The sequence below is a fragment of the Pelodiscus sinensis genome, chromosome 10 (assembly GCF_049634645.1).
Source record: "Pelodiscus sinensis isolate JC-2024 chromosome 10, ASM4963464v1, whole genome shotgun sequence".
In the NCBI taxonomy this organism is placed as follows: domain Eukaryota; kingdom Metazoa; phylum Chordata; order Testudines; family Trionychidae; genus Pelodiscus; species Pelodiscus sinensis.
Window position 1 is genome coordinate 54,239,648 of NC_134720.1, and position 15,973 is coordinate 54,255,620.

The 15,973-nt window shown below is 56.2% G+C and overlaps 1 protein-coding gene across 3 annotated transcripts in view; it reads left to right on the forward strand.

The window, feature by feature from the left end:
- LOC102451664 (IgGFc-binding protein-like) overlaps nucleotides 1-14,124 on the forward strand; it is a 105,050-nt gene extending 90,926 nt beyond the window's left edge. For all 3 annotated transcript variants that reach the window (XM_075938278.1, XM_075938280.1, XM_075938279.1), the window contains 11 exons: nucleotides 1,955-2,099; nucleotides 4,148-4,398; nucleotides 6,254-6,383; nucleotides 7,568-7,736; nucleotides 8,170-8,349; nucleotides 9,918-10,048; nucleotides 11,000-11,199; nucleotides 12,116-12,254; nucleotides 12,576-12,722; nucleotides 13,573-13,687; nucleotides 13,857-14,124. In XM_075938278.1, coding sequence (XP_075794393.1) covers nucleotides 1,955-2,099; nucleotides 4,148-4,398; nucleotides 6,254-6,383; nucleotides 7,568-7,736; nucleotides 8,170-8,349; nucleotides 9,918-10,048; nucleotides 11,000-11,199; nucleotides 12,116-12,254; nucleotides 12,576-12,722; nucleotides 13,573-13,687; nucleotides 13,857-14,010 — 1,761 coding nt within the window. In that variant the 3' untranslated portion in view covers nucleotides 14,011-14,124. The remainder of the gene's footprint in view (nucleotides 1-1,954; nucleotides 2,100-4,147; nucleotides 4,399-6,253; nucleotides 6,384-7,567; nucleotides 7,737-8,169; nucleotides 8,350-9,917; nucleotides 10,049-10,999; nucleotides 11,200-12,115; nucleotides 12,255-12,575; nucleotides 12,723-13,572; nucleotides 13,688-13,856) is intronic.
- The last annotated feature ends 1,849 nt before the right edge of the window (nucleotides 14,125-15,973 follow it).

Genomic DNA, 15,973 nt, shown 5'->3' on the forward strand with positions numbered 1-15,973 from the left:
CCAGGGCCGGGTTCGGGGGGGGGCACACAGACAGTCCTGAGGTACCAGCCCAGGGCCGGGTTCGGGGGGGGGGACACAGACAGTCCTGAGGTACCAGCCCAGGGCCGGGTTCGAGGGGGGGGCAGCACAGACAGTCCTGAGGTACCAGCCCAGGGCCGGGTTCGGGGGGGGGGCAGCACAGACAGTCCTGAGGTACCATCCCAGGGCCGGGTTCAGGGGGGGGGGCAGCACAGACAGTCCTGAGGTACCAGCCCAGGGCCGGGTTCAGGGGGGGGGCAGCACAGACAGTCCTGAGGTACCAGCCCAGGGCCGGGTTCGGGGGGGGGGCAGCACAGACAGTCCTGAGGTACCAGCCCAGGGCCGGGTTCAGGGGGGGGGGCAGCACAGACAGTCCTGAGGTACCAGCCCAGGGCCGGGTTCGGGGGGGGGGCAGCACAGACAGTCCTGAGGTACCAGCCCAGGGCCGGGTTCGGGGGGGGGGCAGCACAGACAGTCCTGAGGTACCAGCCCAGGGCCGGGTTCGGGAGGGGGGGGGCAGCACAGACAGTCCTGAGGTACCAGCCCAGGGCCGGGTTCGGGGGGGGGGGGGGCAGCACAGACAGTCCTGAGGTACCAGCCCAGGGCCGGGTTCAGGGGGGGGGGCAGCACAGACAGTCCTGAGGTACCAGCCCAGGGCCGGGTTCGGGGGGGGGGCAGCACAGACAGTCCTGAGGTACCAGCCCAGGGCCGGGTTCGGGGGGGGGGGCAGCACAGACAGTCCTGAGGTACCAGCCCAGGGCCGGGTTCGGGAGGGGGGGGGCAGCACAGACAGTCCTGAGGTACCAGCCCAGGGCCGGGTTCGGGGGGGGGGGGGGGCAGCACAGACAGTCCTGAGGTACCAGCCCAGGGCCGGGTTCGGGGGGGGGGGACACAGACAGTCCTGAGGTACCAGGGCCGGGTTCGGGGGGGTCACACAGCCGGGTCTCCCTGCCCTGCCGAGGCGCCGCCACCCCCAGGCTCTCCATCGCGGCGGGGGGAAGAGACCCCCACGGCTCGGGGGGGGGATGCCGGCCCGCCCGCCTGCTGCCTCCCAGCCCAGCGCCCTGCCTGCCCCGGTCCCGCCTCAGCGCCTGCCAGGCTCTGGCCCAGCCAGTCCGGGGGGCTGCCCCTCCCGGCTCACCTGGCTCCACGGCAGGCGCCTGTCACGGGCCAGCGGTCCGGGCCGCTCCCTGGCTCTCCAAGGCCCAGCTCCCGCTCCAGAGGGGGGCGCGGGGCAGATCCGGCTGCTCCGGCGGCGGGGCGCTGACTGGCCCCCGGGAGGGCTGGCCTCGGATCGCTCTCCCCCACCTCCCGCTGTGCTAGGGCCGGGCTCCCCCCTCGGGGTCAGCGGGGGGCCGCTCTGACTGGCTGCAGGGACCACGCCCTTGGGTGGGAGCGGCCGGCTTCGGAGCAGCTCTGGCTCCGGGCGACGCCGGGGAAGCTGCAGTGCTCTGCTTTGGCAGCTCAGGCCAAGGGCTCACTGAGTCATCTCAGAGTCGGGCAGGGCAGGACCTGAGCCCTCTCAGCCATCCCCCATACTGAGACCGTAGCGCAGGTGGGCCCAGAGTCAGGGGCCCCTGTTGAAAACATGGCTGCTGGTGATTTGCCAAAGGTCACTCTGGAGATTTGCCCTGTCCTGTTGTATGTCTAAAGCAGCACACACGAGGCAGTTCAACCAGCAGGTCTTGTCACTGTAGTGTGGTAGCAAAGTGGAGGAAAGATGAGTCTGCTGCGGAGAATCCAAAGGGAACGTATTTATTGAGTGGGGATTTCTCTGTGGCCTTAACGCAGCCAGCCGAGTCTGGCTTCCCCACGCAGGCTCGCCAGCAGACTGGGCAGCCAAGGAACAGCCTGTACAGTAGGTGACTGTTGACTTGCTCCGATGCGAATCGCAGGAGAGCAGGGTAGTGTCATTAACCCAGCCTCGTTCCTGCAGGCGGGGGAGAGCTGGATAACTGCCCATTGTACCTACAAGTGCAAGTGTCAGAAGGACAACATCATCAAGTGCCAGCCCTATGGCTGCGATGCTTCAGAGGTCTGTGTCCTCAACAACAAGGGGAAATACCACTGTAAACCAACAGGTATGTGCAAGTGGGGCCGGGCAGCTGTGGGGGGAGGCATGGGGCTGGGCGCCAAGGGTTGTTTCCCAAGGGAGAGCCATTCACCAGTGCAAAGCAACTTTGGAAGGAGGAGTAAGTCAGAGCCGGTCTTAGGGGCGGGCGAGCCAGGCGGTTGCCTGGGGCCGCTGACAGAGCCGGTCTTAGCTGCAGGCCGCGACCACATTTCAACCCGACCTCCCCGACCCTTTTTGATGTCTGTTTTGTTTGTTTGCTTGATAAATTTTCCCCGGCTTTTTTTTTCCCCCCCGGGGCTGCCAATTGGTTAGGACTGGCCCTGGTAATAGTAACGTATGTCCATGCTATGGCCTCTCGACACTGCACTGCACAGGGCTTCTAATGCAAACGAGGATTGGCCCCCAGCACTTTGGAAAAGGATAAGTGAATACAAAACATCACAGGACACAAGGGCCCTGATCCTCCATGGCCTTGCTCATTCTCCTGCAGAAAGGTGGGGCAAATGGGGCGTACAATGCTCACACATGAGCAGGGCAGGGAGTTCCACTGACTTTGCCCAGCTTGAAATGATGGCGCAAGGCGTAAAGCAGTGGAGAATCAGGCTCCCAGGAAGGGTGATCCCTTTCAGTCCTGCCTGTTTGAATGGTTGAGAGGACGTGGCCAGGTCTCAGCTTGCTGCGTGAGCTGCTCTCCTCACAGACGCTGAATTTGTGAGGTGAAAGGGAAAACCAGACTGATGTATTTTTAAATAGAAACTCGCCTGATATTTGGTTGGTAATAAGGATGGTAAGAGGTGGGTAACAAGGCAATCAAGTCATTGATACAATTTATATCGACTACACGGTTAGTTAATGAGGGAAGGCATATCCCCCCACTGTAGTTCTGCAGTTTTAACATAGAAAGAGCCGGGCACACAGGCAGCCTAGTTCCTACTACATTTAAACTGCAGAGCTACAGTGGGGGTATCTCCTGGACCTGGGACTAGCCAGGACTGAACCGGGATTGCTTAGTCCTGGCCAGGGGCAGCCCGTGAGCCTTGGCAAACTAGGCAGTTGCCTAGGGCGTCGCCAGCCTGGGCGCCCGATGATCACATCACAGGGTGCCAGGGCGCCCCGTGATTACGTCACGGCCATTGACGGCCATGCAGGCAGGGGTGCCGATCGCGCCTTCCGCCTGGGGCACCAGCTGCTACAGCCGGCCTTGGGCCGCTCCTGGTCCTGGCACATGTTGGGTCCAGTGGCGGGGGGTGTCAGCGGGGAGTGGGGAGGGCAGCTGGCTCTCAGGAGCAGGGCCAGGACCTTGCACACGCTGGCAGAAGAGTTTAACTGCAACCGTGACTGATAAGCTGATACTGGTTAAATGGTTAAACTCTTATATCCCTACCTCCTCCCCTCCCCATCTGTGCTCTCCTAATACTTTGGCGGCACCAGAATGAACCTGTGCGTAGGAGAGGTGGGGATTTGGACTGAGTCTGGCCCCTGCATGGGATGATCAAAGAGGAGAGAAGACTCTGTGCATCACTGCCCTTCCCCTTTTCACACCTGCATGGGGGTCAGATACACCCTGACCCTCTATTGCTTTTGCCCAGTGTGCAAAGTGGCTGGGTTACAAGATAGGAGTAAAGATAAAGACCTCCGAGGTGGGTCAGAGCCAGACAGAGTGACATTTCAAATACAGACACGCCCTGTGCACGCCCCCGCATTGTGTTACAACTTGCTGAAATGCTGCTGTCAGGCAGTGACCAAATTGGCACTTCTCAGAGGCCACGTTAAGCCCACGACAGTGTTTGGGGAGACTCGCTCCTTGGCAGGGGGTCTGCATGCACCATCTCCCCAGGCCTGGGAACCACTCAGACCTTGCCCTTGCCCCGGCCCCGAGGAGTCCCCGGCTCAGCACAGGGATGAGTTTCACTGTCTGTCAGCTGGTCTGTGTGTCCATGTTGTGGCCACTGGGCTATCTTCGCTTTCCCAGGTTAGCAATGGTCATAACTCACCAGCCCCAGCACAGCCTCTGCCCTGTGGGACTGGACGCTAAGGTTCTCTGTTCTCTGTTAGGCTTTGGGAAATGCCTCGTCATCGGAGACCCACACTACATGACGTTTGATGGCTTGATGCATCACTTCCAAGGCAAAAAGACATATGTGCTGTCTCAGACGGTCTCCAGCATCTCTGACCGTCTGCCAGCCTTCAGCATCGAGGGGAAGAACAAGCTAGTGACTAAAAGGCCAGACCTTTCCTTTCTCCAGGAGATACATATCAGCGTTTACAATCACACCGTGTGGTTGGGGCAGAAGAAGCAGCTAGTGGTAAGAAGTGCATGGAGCTGCACACACCGTTGTTTTTCTGTGTAACATCAAAAAACGTGGAGTAATCAGTAGGGATTCCTGACCATTTATAAGGGGTGTGGTCGCCTTGGGTTTCTAGACTGCAGCAGACTCTCTCGTGGTCGCTGAATGGGCCTCAGACGAGCATAAATGCTGCTGTCTGGTTCCAAAATGGACTTGAAGCATAACCACGGGACTCTGCTGGGTGTCTGCTCACAGAGAAATCGCTTGTTGGCCTCAGGAATGATGTGTGAGTGCAGACGCTGGGCTGTATGGAAGTAGGCACTGCACAGAACACCCAGCACTGGATCTGGGCCCATCCTGAAAACCAGCAGCTCACAATGGGTCTCAGCATCTCATCATGCTTGGCCTACATTATGCCAGTATCCTTCACAGCTGCCTGTGAGGTAGTGAATAGGGATAGATGGGGAAACTGAGGCACGGAGCAGTCAAGGGACTTGATGATGATGGGAGTGTCAGGGCTGGGTTTAAAATCCCTGAGTGCCTGGCTCACAGTCTCATTTAGTGAGGTCGATAAGCAACAGGGCACTCTGAACCCAACAGTCGGCTCTTCCCAGCAATGACTTGCAGCTATGCCTGGTTCACAGGGATGGCTTCCCAGCATGGAATCACTAATGGTGCGCCTTGTGCTGCTGTGAACACTCCTGGCAGTGAAAGCGAGGAGCGCTGTTCAGTGGCACAAACCCTGCTGACATTCAGGGTGTGTCTACACTGCAGAGTTTTGTCAGAAAACCCTTCAATTATGTCCACACGGCAATCACGTTCTTTCAACAAAAAATCGAAAGAACAGAGGGGTTTTTCCGACATTGGTAAGCCTCTTTCTACAAGGAAGAAGCCTTTTTCCGAAAGAGCTCTTTCGGAAAAAGGCATGTGTGGATAGGGAAGAGGGAATTCTTCCAGAAGAAGAGGAAAAAGCGCAGGTGCCCTGGTGGCCACTCCACCCGTAGTAATCACAGCTGAAATGAGAGAGAGCGTCCATTCAGTCTGGATGCTATCTTTCGAAAAAGCAGATCACTTTTCTGATGCATTGTGGCAGTGTGGATGCTGTCTTTTGGAAGAAGTTTTTTTCAGAAGATCTCTTCCGGGAAAGCTTCTTCCGAAAGAATTCTGCAGTCTAGATGTAGCCAAAGGGAGTGAGATGGGGAGAGTGAGAGGAGAGAGAGAGAGAACAGCCTCAGGATTGCTAACCTGGGGTGTGCAGAAATCAGGAGTCAGGCCACAGAAATCACAAGATTGCCTTAAAAATCAGGGTGGTTTGTAAAAAATAATAAATTCCGTGTCGTGTTGCTTTGCCTTTTTAAGATTTAAGGGTCACATTTTCCAGCTTTTCTCCAAGGGATGCTCATTCACTTCTTTATTTGTTACTGAAAACTGAGGTTCCCCTGGGCTTCCCTGCCTACTGGTGTTGGCTCTTTGCAAACACCACCAAACATCACAAGATTCACAATAACACCGAGATCTGGCTTCACTAGTACGGAAGAGAAAGCACATAATGATACTGCAGGAATTATATTGCCTTACGCACACTATCATCATCACTTACTAGTACACATTTTGCTTATGGAAATGTGTCAACTTCTTTTCTAGCCAAAAACCAGAAGTCTCCCAAAGTGGCGTGAAAATACTGAAATTCAGCTCAGTCCATACCACATTTAGAGCTAGGCACTGAAGATCAGTTGTTTATGGCTATGGCTGTCTGAAAATTTCATTACAAAATCTGAAACCAGAAAATATAGCTGTGTGCTCCAGACCTCAGCTGGGAGCAGGTTTGAATGTGATCCGTCCACTGAGTTATAAATAATTCTCTCTCTGTTAGGTGGATGGAGTGAACACCATTCCCCCAGCCCAGCCTCATGAAGGTCTTCGCATATACCAGAAACCAATGAGAATCTACCTGGAGACAGATTTTGGCTTATCACTCAGCTACGATGGTGTTGAAAACTTAGGTAAGAACAATCAAGAGAACCCCCTGTAGAATGCATCGAATGCCACGTCCTATAGGAGAGGCCAATCCCAGAGGAACCTGCGAACTTGCCTTGTCTAACTACAAGATTCTTCTTTGCAGCGTGAAATCCCAGATAACCGTGGGCAGATTACTTCCCAGGAACTAGAGAGCCAGCAAAGCCGGCACCTTCTGCCTGGCTCCCCCAAATAGCCTTGGTTTGGGTAGAATGGGGCCTGGGTGCAGACTGTTCCTAGCTTTGTTAATGCAGCACTGACACCTGATGGAGGTTTAGCAAAAGCAAACAACCGAATTTGCTCCTGAGATCAATGGACAAAGGTTGGACCAGACCCTTGGCTGATTTTCCAAATGGCCAGTGAAGTTTGGTGCTTTGCCCCAAGCCCTAGGGCTGCAGTGGGGGCCCTCACTACCTCTCCCCTTCTCAGAAGCCCCCCTTAATAGATCTGGGGCCCTTCTCACTTGCACCCATTTTACATGACTACATCTCCATTGACTTGAATGCCTTTATTCCTGACTTGCAGCAGAGGTACGGGAGACCAGAATCCTGCCATATTACATAAGCAAGGTGGCTAGGGAGTATGTGTCTGTGGGGGGGTGCTTATTCCCATACTCCTAGTCACAAAGCCTTAAAATCCCAGTCGTCCTGCAGGAAGGGAAGGTCTGCTTTCCAGGAACTCAGTGATATCCAATAGAATGCACCCTGCAGGGCGGGAGATCCCTTAGGTTAAGTCTGCACTGCAATAAAAAACCCACAGCACCAAGCCTGAGCCAGCTGACTTGGGCTTCCGGGGGTAAAAATAGCAGTGTAGTCACATGGACTCAGGCTAAAGCCCCGGCGCTGAGATCCACCCTCTCCACAGGGCCTCAGATCCCAGGCTCCCGCGTGAGCCCAAACAGCTGCTCTGCTATTTTTAGCTTGGCACCCCACAAGCCTGAGTCAGCTGACCAGGCAAGCCGCAGTGTGCAGCAGGTTGTTTAATGCCGAGTAGGCATATGTCCCAGAGAGCTGAGTCACCAGGATACGTGGGCTGGTCTCTCCCCCCGGCACAGGGCTCCTGCCACGGCATCAGCCTATGGTATGGCTCACGACGCGAGGCTGCCTGCTATTCCATTCCACATCCCTGGTGCACTTGTGACTACAGGTTTCTTTCCTTCTGGCCCCATTAGATATGGTCCTGGCCAACACCTACAAGAACAAAGTCGAAGGCCTGTGCGGCAACTTTGATGGGAAGTATAAAAACGACTTTACCAAGCCAGACGGCACTCGCGTCCAGGATGTGGACGTGTTTGGGGAGAGCTGGAAAGTCCCCGTCACAAGAACAGTCTCCCGCCGCAGGTACTGGCCCTACATAAATACGGAGCAGGCTGTGGGGGGGAGAGGGGGCAGTTGTGTCCAGGAGCCAGATACAGAGTCGGTTTGGCCTTCAGGCACCTGCCAACGGCCCACTAGTGCCAGTGGCATTGAAGAGAGATTGCACCTTTGAGGTACTTTTCTCTTAGTCCGGCAGTGTCCCAGAGGCCATCACCCGAGAGGGCTCTGGTGGGCTGGGGCGGGAACTGCAAGTGAACTCTCCCAGCTGCTGTCTGCAGCATATCCCACTGGCTGGCCGCAACTGCCCCACCGACTTTAGCGCCGCGAATCATTGCAAGGGAGGTGTTTCGATACCGCGCTGGAGTGTGCTCACCCGTCTCCCTCAGCCTCATGCCAGGCCAGGCCTAGCCGCCTTGCCCTAGCCATGGCACTCCGGCCAACCTTTGACTCATTGCAGGCGAGACGTCCTTTCCGATGAGCAGCTGGATGCTCTCGAGTTAAACACGGGGCTCACCAGAGGGTGCAGTTCCAGCCAGCTGAGCCTTGTGAACTCCACTTCCAAGTGTGGGATTCTTACCGATCCAAATGGCCCCTTTGCGAAGTGTCACCCCAACGTCTCCGTCAGCTTCTCCCAGATGTGAGTATCCTGGGGGCGTGCGCCGCTCTCAGTCACGGTCTCCGAGTCGTTCAGGGCCTGACCCTGGCAAGCAACGCCTGTGTACCCCCTGGGCACTGAGCGGGACTGGAGGATCAGGCCCAAGATCTGCATTAACAAGGCCTGAGCATCGGCCTATGCATACCGACCGTTGCGTTTGTCGGGCGAGGAATTCGCAGTGACCGCGCTCTGAACGGAGCTTTCCTCTTGTCCCCAGCCACGCCTGCAAGGGGAACCCTGGCACCTGCAAGCTGGGCTTCAGAGACACAAGGGGGATGGGGGGGAAGGAATATCCCTTACTGAACCAACAATGCCTGTGGGGGTGAGAGCCGCCCGAGTCTCACGCTTGTGCAGCTGTGTGTGGCTCTAGGGCTTGTCTCTCACGAGCAGACATGGGGCCAGTGACAGAACTTGCCTGGGACCAACACGGCTGCACCCCATGGCATACAGGGGGAGCCTAAGGGATTTAGGAACCAAATGCATATTAATCTGGGTGCCTAATTCTAGAGTCCTAGAACCCCCAGGCCGGCAGAGACCTCAGGAGGCATCGAGTCCAACCCCCTGCCCACAGCAGGACCAACCCAACTCAGTCACCCCAGCCAGCACTTCCTCCTTGGCAATCCCAGCTGTAATGGCTGGCAGCTTGCAGCGCGCAGCCACTCAGGGGCGATAGCAATCCTCCCCCGGCAACGTCGCTGTCCCGCCCTAACCCCCGTGCAGACGAGGGGTGTTGACCATCGAGTCTCTGACGAATTGATAGTCGGTGCATTGTGCAACGAGCAACTCTCGGGCTGGTGCTACACTTCAAAGGCGAAAGCGCCGTGTGGAGCCCAGGATCAGCTGGAGGTTGACCCCGGGCCCCATGCGGCGCTGCCACTTTGAAACGCAGTGAGACGCACGGCATCAGGCTTCTCGCGGCATTTCAAAGTGGCAGCGCCCCATGGAGCCCAGGGTCTGGCCCCAGGCTCCATGTGGTGCTGCAACTTTGAAGTACCTCTTTCCAACAGAGGCAGCATGGGGGGTGGGGAGCGACTAGTCGACTAGCCAATTGACGAGTCCTTCCCATCCCGTGCAGACAGGGCTGTGTTGGCCAGGCGGCTGCTCCTGTCCATACCGCCACCACCTCTCACAGAGCTGGAGTAACCATGCTGACAGGAGCTCTGCTGTTTGCACACTAGCAGCTTCCCTGCAGCACTATGCGGTGCCAGTGCAGCATTTAGACCTGCCCTGACGTGGGAGTGTCCTCAAAACAGAGCGGCACGAGGCCATCCCTTGTCTCCTCGCCAACAGCCACTCACTGACACCAGGAACAGCGTGGACAGGGTGGCCCTGCTCTGAAATGCCCTCCCGTCCCTGTCTCTTCGCGGGTGGGCACACACGCTGCACGCCAGCAGCAGCTGCAGAACCTGCGCCTCATCTTCCCAAGGGCCCCGTTTCCTCCTCTCGCACGTTCCTCAGCCAGCCGTGCCCAGGGTGCTTTGAGAGGGCTCCAATGGGGAGTCCAGGGCAAAGCAGCTGGCGGTGCCGTAACCATTGTTTTGGGCACGCAGGGGCTGTGTCTTTGACCTGTGTGCGGAAGCTGATAACAGTGCTGTGCTGTGTCGGCATCTGGAGCAGTACGCACAGACCTGTCAGCAGAACGGGGTCACTCTGGAAAACTGGAGACAGCAGACGTCTTGTGGTGAGAACAATCAGAGTCCTTTATCGGACCCAGAAATCTGGGTTTGCCGCTAGGAAGAATCCACAGGATCTGAGGTTTGGCTCTTTTAGAGTCAGCACTTTTCCTCTCAGCTCTTGTGGTGCCTTCGCATGGCTCCTGGGGCACAGGCCAGTTAGAAAGTTGGGCAACCAGCCCCCCTCTTCTGACCCATCCCTCTCAGTCCTGTGCTGGCTTGTCTGTCCCCTGCTTCAGCAAGGTGCTTGACCGAGCTAGGAGATCAATGTTTTTCCCACCCCATGAACATTCTTAAGAGACTCTGTAATTTTCTCATCTCGAATCAGGATGAAAAGCCAAATCTTGAAAATGTTCACAAACCACAAGTCTGTTGGGGTCAACTGAATCGCTTCAATTTGATCATTTTGAAACGTTTTGCTTCAGGTTTAACGGTTTTGTCTATATTTACTGCAATTTTGGAACAGAAAGTCATTTTGACTTGAAAAAAACAAAAACTCTTCATTTTATAAATGCCAAAAAGGGACATTTTGAAACTTTCCCCCCAAACCGATTGAGTCAGAAGATTCATCAGAGCCATGTGGGGTTTGCAGACAGGCAGGTTCGGTCAAGCCGCGTTTTTTTGGAGAATAAAACCATTCACCAAAAAATTCCCAACCCGCTCACATGGCAATTCTATGCCTGGGAATGGTCCCATTGAGATCACTGAACTGCAGACCTGAGAGTGGGAAGCACGTGCAGGATTAATTCTGCCGTTTCCTGACTTTCCAGTGCTTGATCTGCAACCGTAATGTTCTTCTAACACCTACGTGATCCATTTCACCTACCTCTGAAATGCAGCCACCTCTGGGTAGGAAAGGCAGAGCCGTGGTTCAGGCCTGGGGGGAAGAATGCCTTCAGTACACATTCCCAGGCAGTAGCAGCCTGCTGATATTCTCTGACTCCTGGGTTTTATTGCAGAGATGCAGTGTCCCCTGAACAGCAAGTACAGCAGCTGCATGAGCGCGTGCCCGGATTCCTGCAGCAACCTGGCGGCCTCCTCCGAGTGCGAGGCCCCCTGCGTTGAAGGCTGCGAATGCCTCTCTGGATACGTCCTCAGTGGCTATAACTGTGTGCCCTACAAGGCGTGCGGCTGCACCTTCCTCGGCACATACTATCAGGTACAGTAGGAAGGTGCCGCACTGGCAGGGGTGATGTCGAGTTAGTTACTCCCACCCCTTCCCGCTCTTGCGGGCATGCAGCTCTGGGCCCTGGGGAGAGGGAAGGCCAGGAAGGGAGCAGCAGGCACTGCGAGTGTATCTGACGCGCTGTGCGTGGGAAGCGTGCCCTTGGCGATCTCCGGTGCTTGCTTGGTGAAGCCTGTGTCAATATGTCCCGTCGCTGCTCTGAACAATGGCACATGGGAATCCAGGGGCAAGGTTTCCCTGATGTTACAAAACTTCTGATTCGTGCCCTCGCTGGGGCCCGTCCTGCCAGTGGGGCTGACACGGGACGTGTTCAAAAGCTGGCAGAACTAGCCCCTGCGTGAAGAGCTCTGTAAGCAGGGCCTGACCTCACGGAAGCTGCTTCACGCGCTTGCGGAAGGACAGGAAGCAGCTCCATAGCTTTGCGCTGAAACGCTGTCACCAGGACTGAGCCAGCCAGCTCTGAGCGGGCCTCCAAGGGACATGCTGGGTCTGTGCCAGAGGCTGACACATCTAGATGGCCAGAAGCCCCCGCTGGCTAGCGGCTCAGTGGGCTGCTCCTATGTCTGGTCCCAAGTCTAATGGGACGTTGCTGGCTGCCCCACGTGCTGAGCTGGGGCGAGGACTCCATCGCTCTCTCAGACCCACTGGCGGCCTTTTGACTTGGGCCCTCCTTGAGTCCTTAGCGGGCCTGAGCCACAGGGGTTTCTAGGCTGCTGGTTTGTTTTCTGTACGTACCTTCCCCACACTGCAAAGGGCCTGCTCCTGCCCCCACTGATGTGAATGGCAGATTGGTACAGACTTCTTGGGACCTGGACTGGGTCCCTGTTTCATCTTCCTGTTGTCGGCTGGTTTGAGTCGATGCCTCTGACTCTTAGCTGTTCTCTTGTAGGCTGGAGAAAAGTTCACGACTGAGGACTGCTCGCAGACGTGTGTGTGCACAGAAAGTTCCAGCATCGCCTGTTCCAGGGCAACGTGCGCACGCAGCGAGATCTGCGCCGTCGCTAACTTCACTCGCGGGTGCTATGCGCGTGAGTCAGTCGCTGGCCACGGCGCGTGGCCTTTGCTGGTTTTGTCGCTAGGGGTGGGGGTGGGGGAGCATGTCCCTCTCACCGCCAGAAGCTGATTCAATCAGAGCTGTCACCTCCCCAACACTGTCTGTACAGAGAAACCATTGGGACTGGAACCCAGGACGAACATCCCTAATCGAGCTGTTATGGGAGACAGGCCTCAAATAAGGATTCCCTAAAATACTGGGCAGGTCCAGAATGGCCAGTTACTGGAACCTACAGCAGACGGCAGCCTGGGCACAGGCAGTCCTGAGATGCTCACGTGTTTCTCTCGTTCTCCAGCTGGCCCATGCCTGGCGGATCCTTGTGACAATGGGGGGATTTGTACGGAGGCTACAGACCAATCCAGCAACAGCTCTGCCAACTTCAGCTGCGTGTGCCCGGAAGGGTACCAGGGCCTTCGCTGCGAAGATGAAGTGATCACACAAGGTAAAAAGCGATTTGGGGCATCACTGGCAAAGCGAGGTGCTGCAGAGCCAATGCCGTGTGCGCTGAGTATGGGAGGGAGGGCCCGGTGGTCACAGAAAGGTGCTGTTCTCGGTCACACTGGTGCTAATCTGAGTTGCTCTGCTGACGTCAGTGCAGTGATGAGGCCAGGAAAGAGCAGGATCAGGCCTGTGCCGTGTGTTTAGGGCACTAGATTTAACCAGCCTGGGCTAAGGGCCCAATCCTGCACCCAGTGAAGCCCTGTACAGCACTCCCGTGCGTTAGGGCCTGCAGGGTCAGGTCCCGAGAGTCAATGGGAGGATTGCCTCTGTGCCAAGCAGGACTCACACTGCAGGCCTTCCAACTGAATAGCATCGTCTCGGTAACGCTGGACTGCTTAGGAGAGCAGCTCGTCATCATTAGCTGGGCTGGCCGTGCCACACCCTGCTGGGTTAGGAGAGGCCTTGGCACACCTGCTTTGGGATGGCATCATGGCTGGGGCTCCAACTGCCTTGCCCAGGGAGTATTCACATCACACCAGGCACCTGCACTGCTGCATTGGGGTATGCGTAGCACAGCCTCCTGCAGCGCACAGCCCTGCTCGCTGCCGAAGGCACGTGCGCCGGATCACCGTGGTGCAGTTGTGGGTGCTATCTGGGGGGGAGAGGGCAAGAACTCCCACAAGGGAGGAGCTGGTCTGTAGAGCCCTGCAGAGATGCAAATGTTTCCGTGTCTGCAACAATGATCCGTGGACTTGCACACGTGCGGATGTGGGTACCCGCCGGTACAAAGCGGGTTTGCAGGGCTCCGCTCCTCTGCTGTGTCCTCAACTGGGCTTCTGTATCCCCCTCAGTTAACAAGCCTAAACCACCCGTGGACCCTCTAGTCTACATCCTTGTGGGAATTGCAGCAGGAATCCTCGTCCTCGCCGTGCTCATCGCCCTGGCTGTGTGGCTAGCCAAGTCAAGGTACGGGTGTCCATGTCACGGTGGGTCGGCTCTCAGGGCGTTCACGTGGCTCCCATGCCTCAAACCAGCATGGGCTCAGACAGCTCAAGGCACCATGTGATGTCATGTCTGATCTCCAGAGGAGGGACAGGGCTGCAGCTTTTTACTCTTTGTTCACTTTTCTGTACAGAAATAACAGGAAAAACGCACTGGAATTCCCCAGGAGGAATCTGTCTTTGAACCAGTCCAGGGACTCGTTGGACCAGGACACACACCGGCCAGACTACAACTACATGGTGAATGCTGCCTTCGCTCAGGATGAAAATCAACCACGTTTTAATTAGTGGCATTTTTTTTCTTCTACCTGATTTTTTTTTTTTGCTGTTGTATTCTAATAAGTATTTCTAATGTTAAGCAATAATAATTTCTAATAAATTATTTCTAATAAAGTATTTCTTGGATGCTCTGGTATGCTCTCTTCTTCCTAAATATCTCCTGCAAACTTGTTAGAGATCCCATTGAGTTCAGCGGCACTGTTTGTGTGAGTCAGGCCTGGCTGGCATTCACCTCGTGCAAGGGCTAGCAACAACTATTTCCCTCATGACCTAGACACAGTAACGCCCCACTTCCGCCCCAAGAACCTAGTGCTGGCTCCGCACACATCTCCACTGAAATCAAAAGGTTACCTTGATTACACCAAGAGGGTTTGAGCTAGATCTATTTGTCCGTCTTGCGTTGTTTTTGCTGTTGATTATATAGGGGCTGAGCAATAAAGTTCCTTTGTTCCTGCTGTAATGTTATTTACCCTCTTGTGCATGTGCACGTGCATGGGCACATGCACGCACACACGCACGTGCACACACACTCTTCTGTGCTGATTCATTCGCGTCCCATCAGCCAGGAGAGCATTTGGAAGCTACACGAATGGCTGGGTGGATGAAAAGTGCATTGTTCTGCCCCTGCCCATTGTACGCACGGTCAGAATGTGCAGCTATTGAGGTGTGGGGGAAGGGGGGTTTAGGACCTTCTCTGGCAAACACGAATTGTTGCCGTTGGAATTTCGTGGCAGTTAAAAGCTCCATTTTACAATGCGCAGCCTCTTTCTCTTACATGGGCAAAGCCCGATTCTGCATCACTCGGAGTACTTCCACTCAGCGCCCATGGCAGCCTTACCGAAATACTAGGAGGTGGGCAGGCAGGGCCCACCCACTTCTAAAGGCCCCACCCCCAGCAAGTGGAAGGAGCCACTGGACCCAGCCAGCAGGAGTTGAGGGAACTCAGCCCCTGGTGTCCCTGAACTGCCGGGCCTGTCTGCACATTGAACCGATCCCTGGGTTTCCATGGAGTCGGCCATTTTCCCACGTGAATGCAGGGAGGATCCGCACCTCACCCCTGAACCCAGGCCAAAGTAGCAGCGCAGGGGCTCTGCTGTACTGAATGAACCGGCCAGTGTCAGCACTGCCCCTGCAAAAGGACAGAGACGGCTGCGTATTGTTCTCGCTCTCCCCTGGGTCCCGTGATCCCTGACGCGAGCTGCCCAGGCTTTGTGTGCGTGTCACTAGGAGCGATTCCATTTACTCTCCGATCACACCAGAGTGAGCCGGACGCCAGGTGCCAGGCCAGCTTCCCGCTGTGTCCCCCTGCTCACCCCACCCCGTCCCAGCCAGGAGCGTCTGCAGAACACAATCACTGAGAGCTGCAGGCTCGTTTTCACTAGCGGGGCTTTCACTGATGTTCAAAACCCAAGGCCCAAACCACGCTGCAAGGGAGGAGATTCCAATTCCCCCCGGTTGTTCTGTCGGGGGGAAGGGGAGGATGGCGTGGTGCTCCGGAGAACCCCTAGGGATTCACCCCACACCCTTTATCTCCCTGCTGCAGAGGTGGGAAGGACTGGACCAACATTACCTCTTCCCCTCTAGGACTGCTGAATCCCAGTTCCTCAGGACGGGCTTTTCCCACACCAGCCAGATGGGTCAGCTGTCCCTCCCCACACACACACCTGCAGTGACGTGCAGAGAGTCAGATGCAGAGTGCACTGCATGGGCAGCAATGTTCCCGCTAATCTTTTCCATCCATGTGTAGAATAAATGTGATGTGCACCAACTCCTGTACCAACGTGCACCACCAGTAGAAACACAAACCTGGCTGCGGGCGTTCTGCTAGTCAGCTGGGCGGCACTGAAATCTCTCCTGAGCGGCTGCACGGGCGCCCGGCCTCCAGGGCACTGTGCAGTCGTGTCGCACTGACGCCACGAGGTAGGGATGTTTGTCAGTGTACATGTGTGCAACGTGGGATTGGGAACCGCTG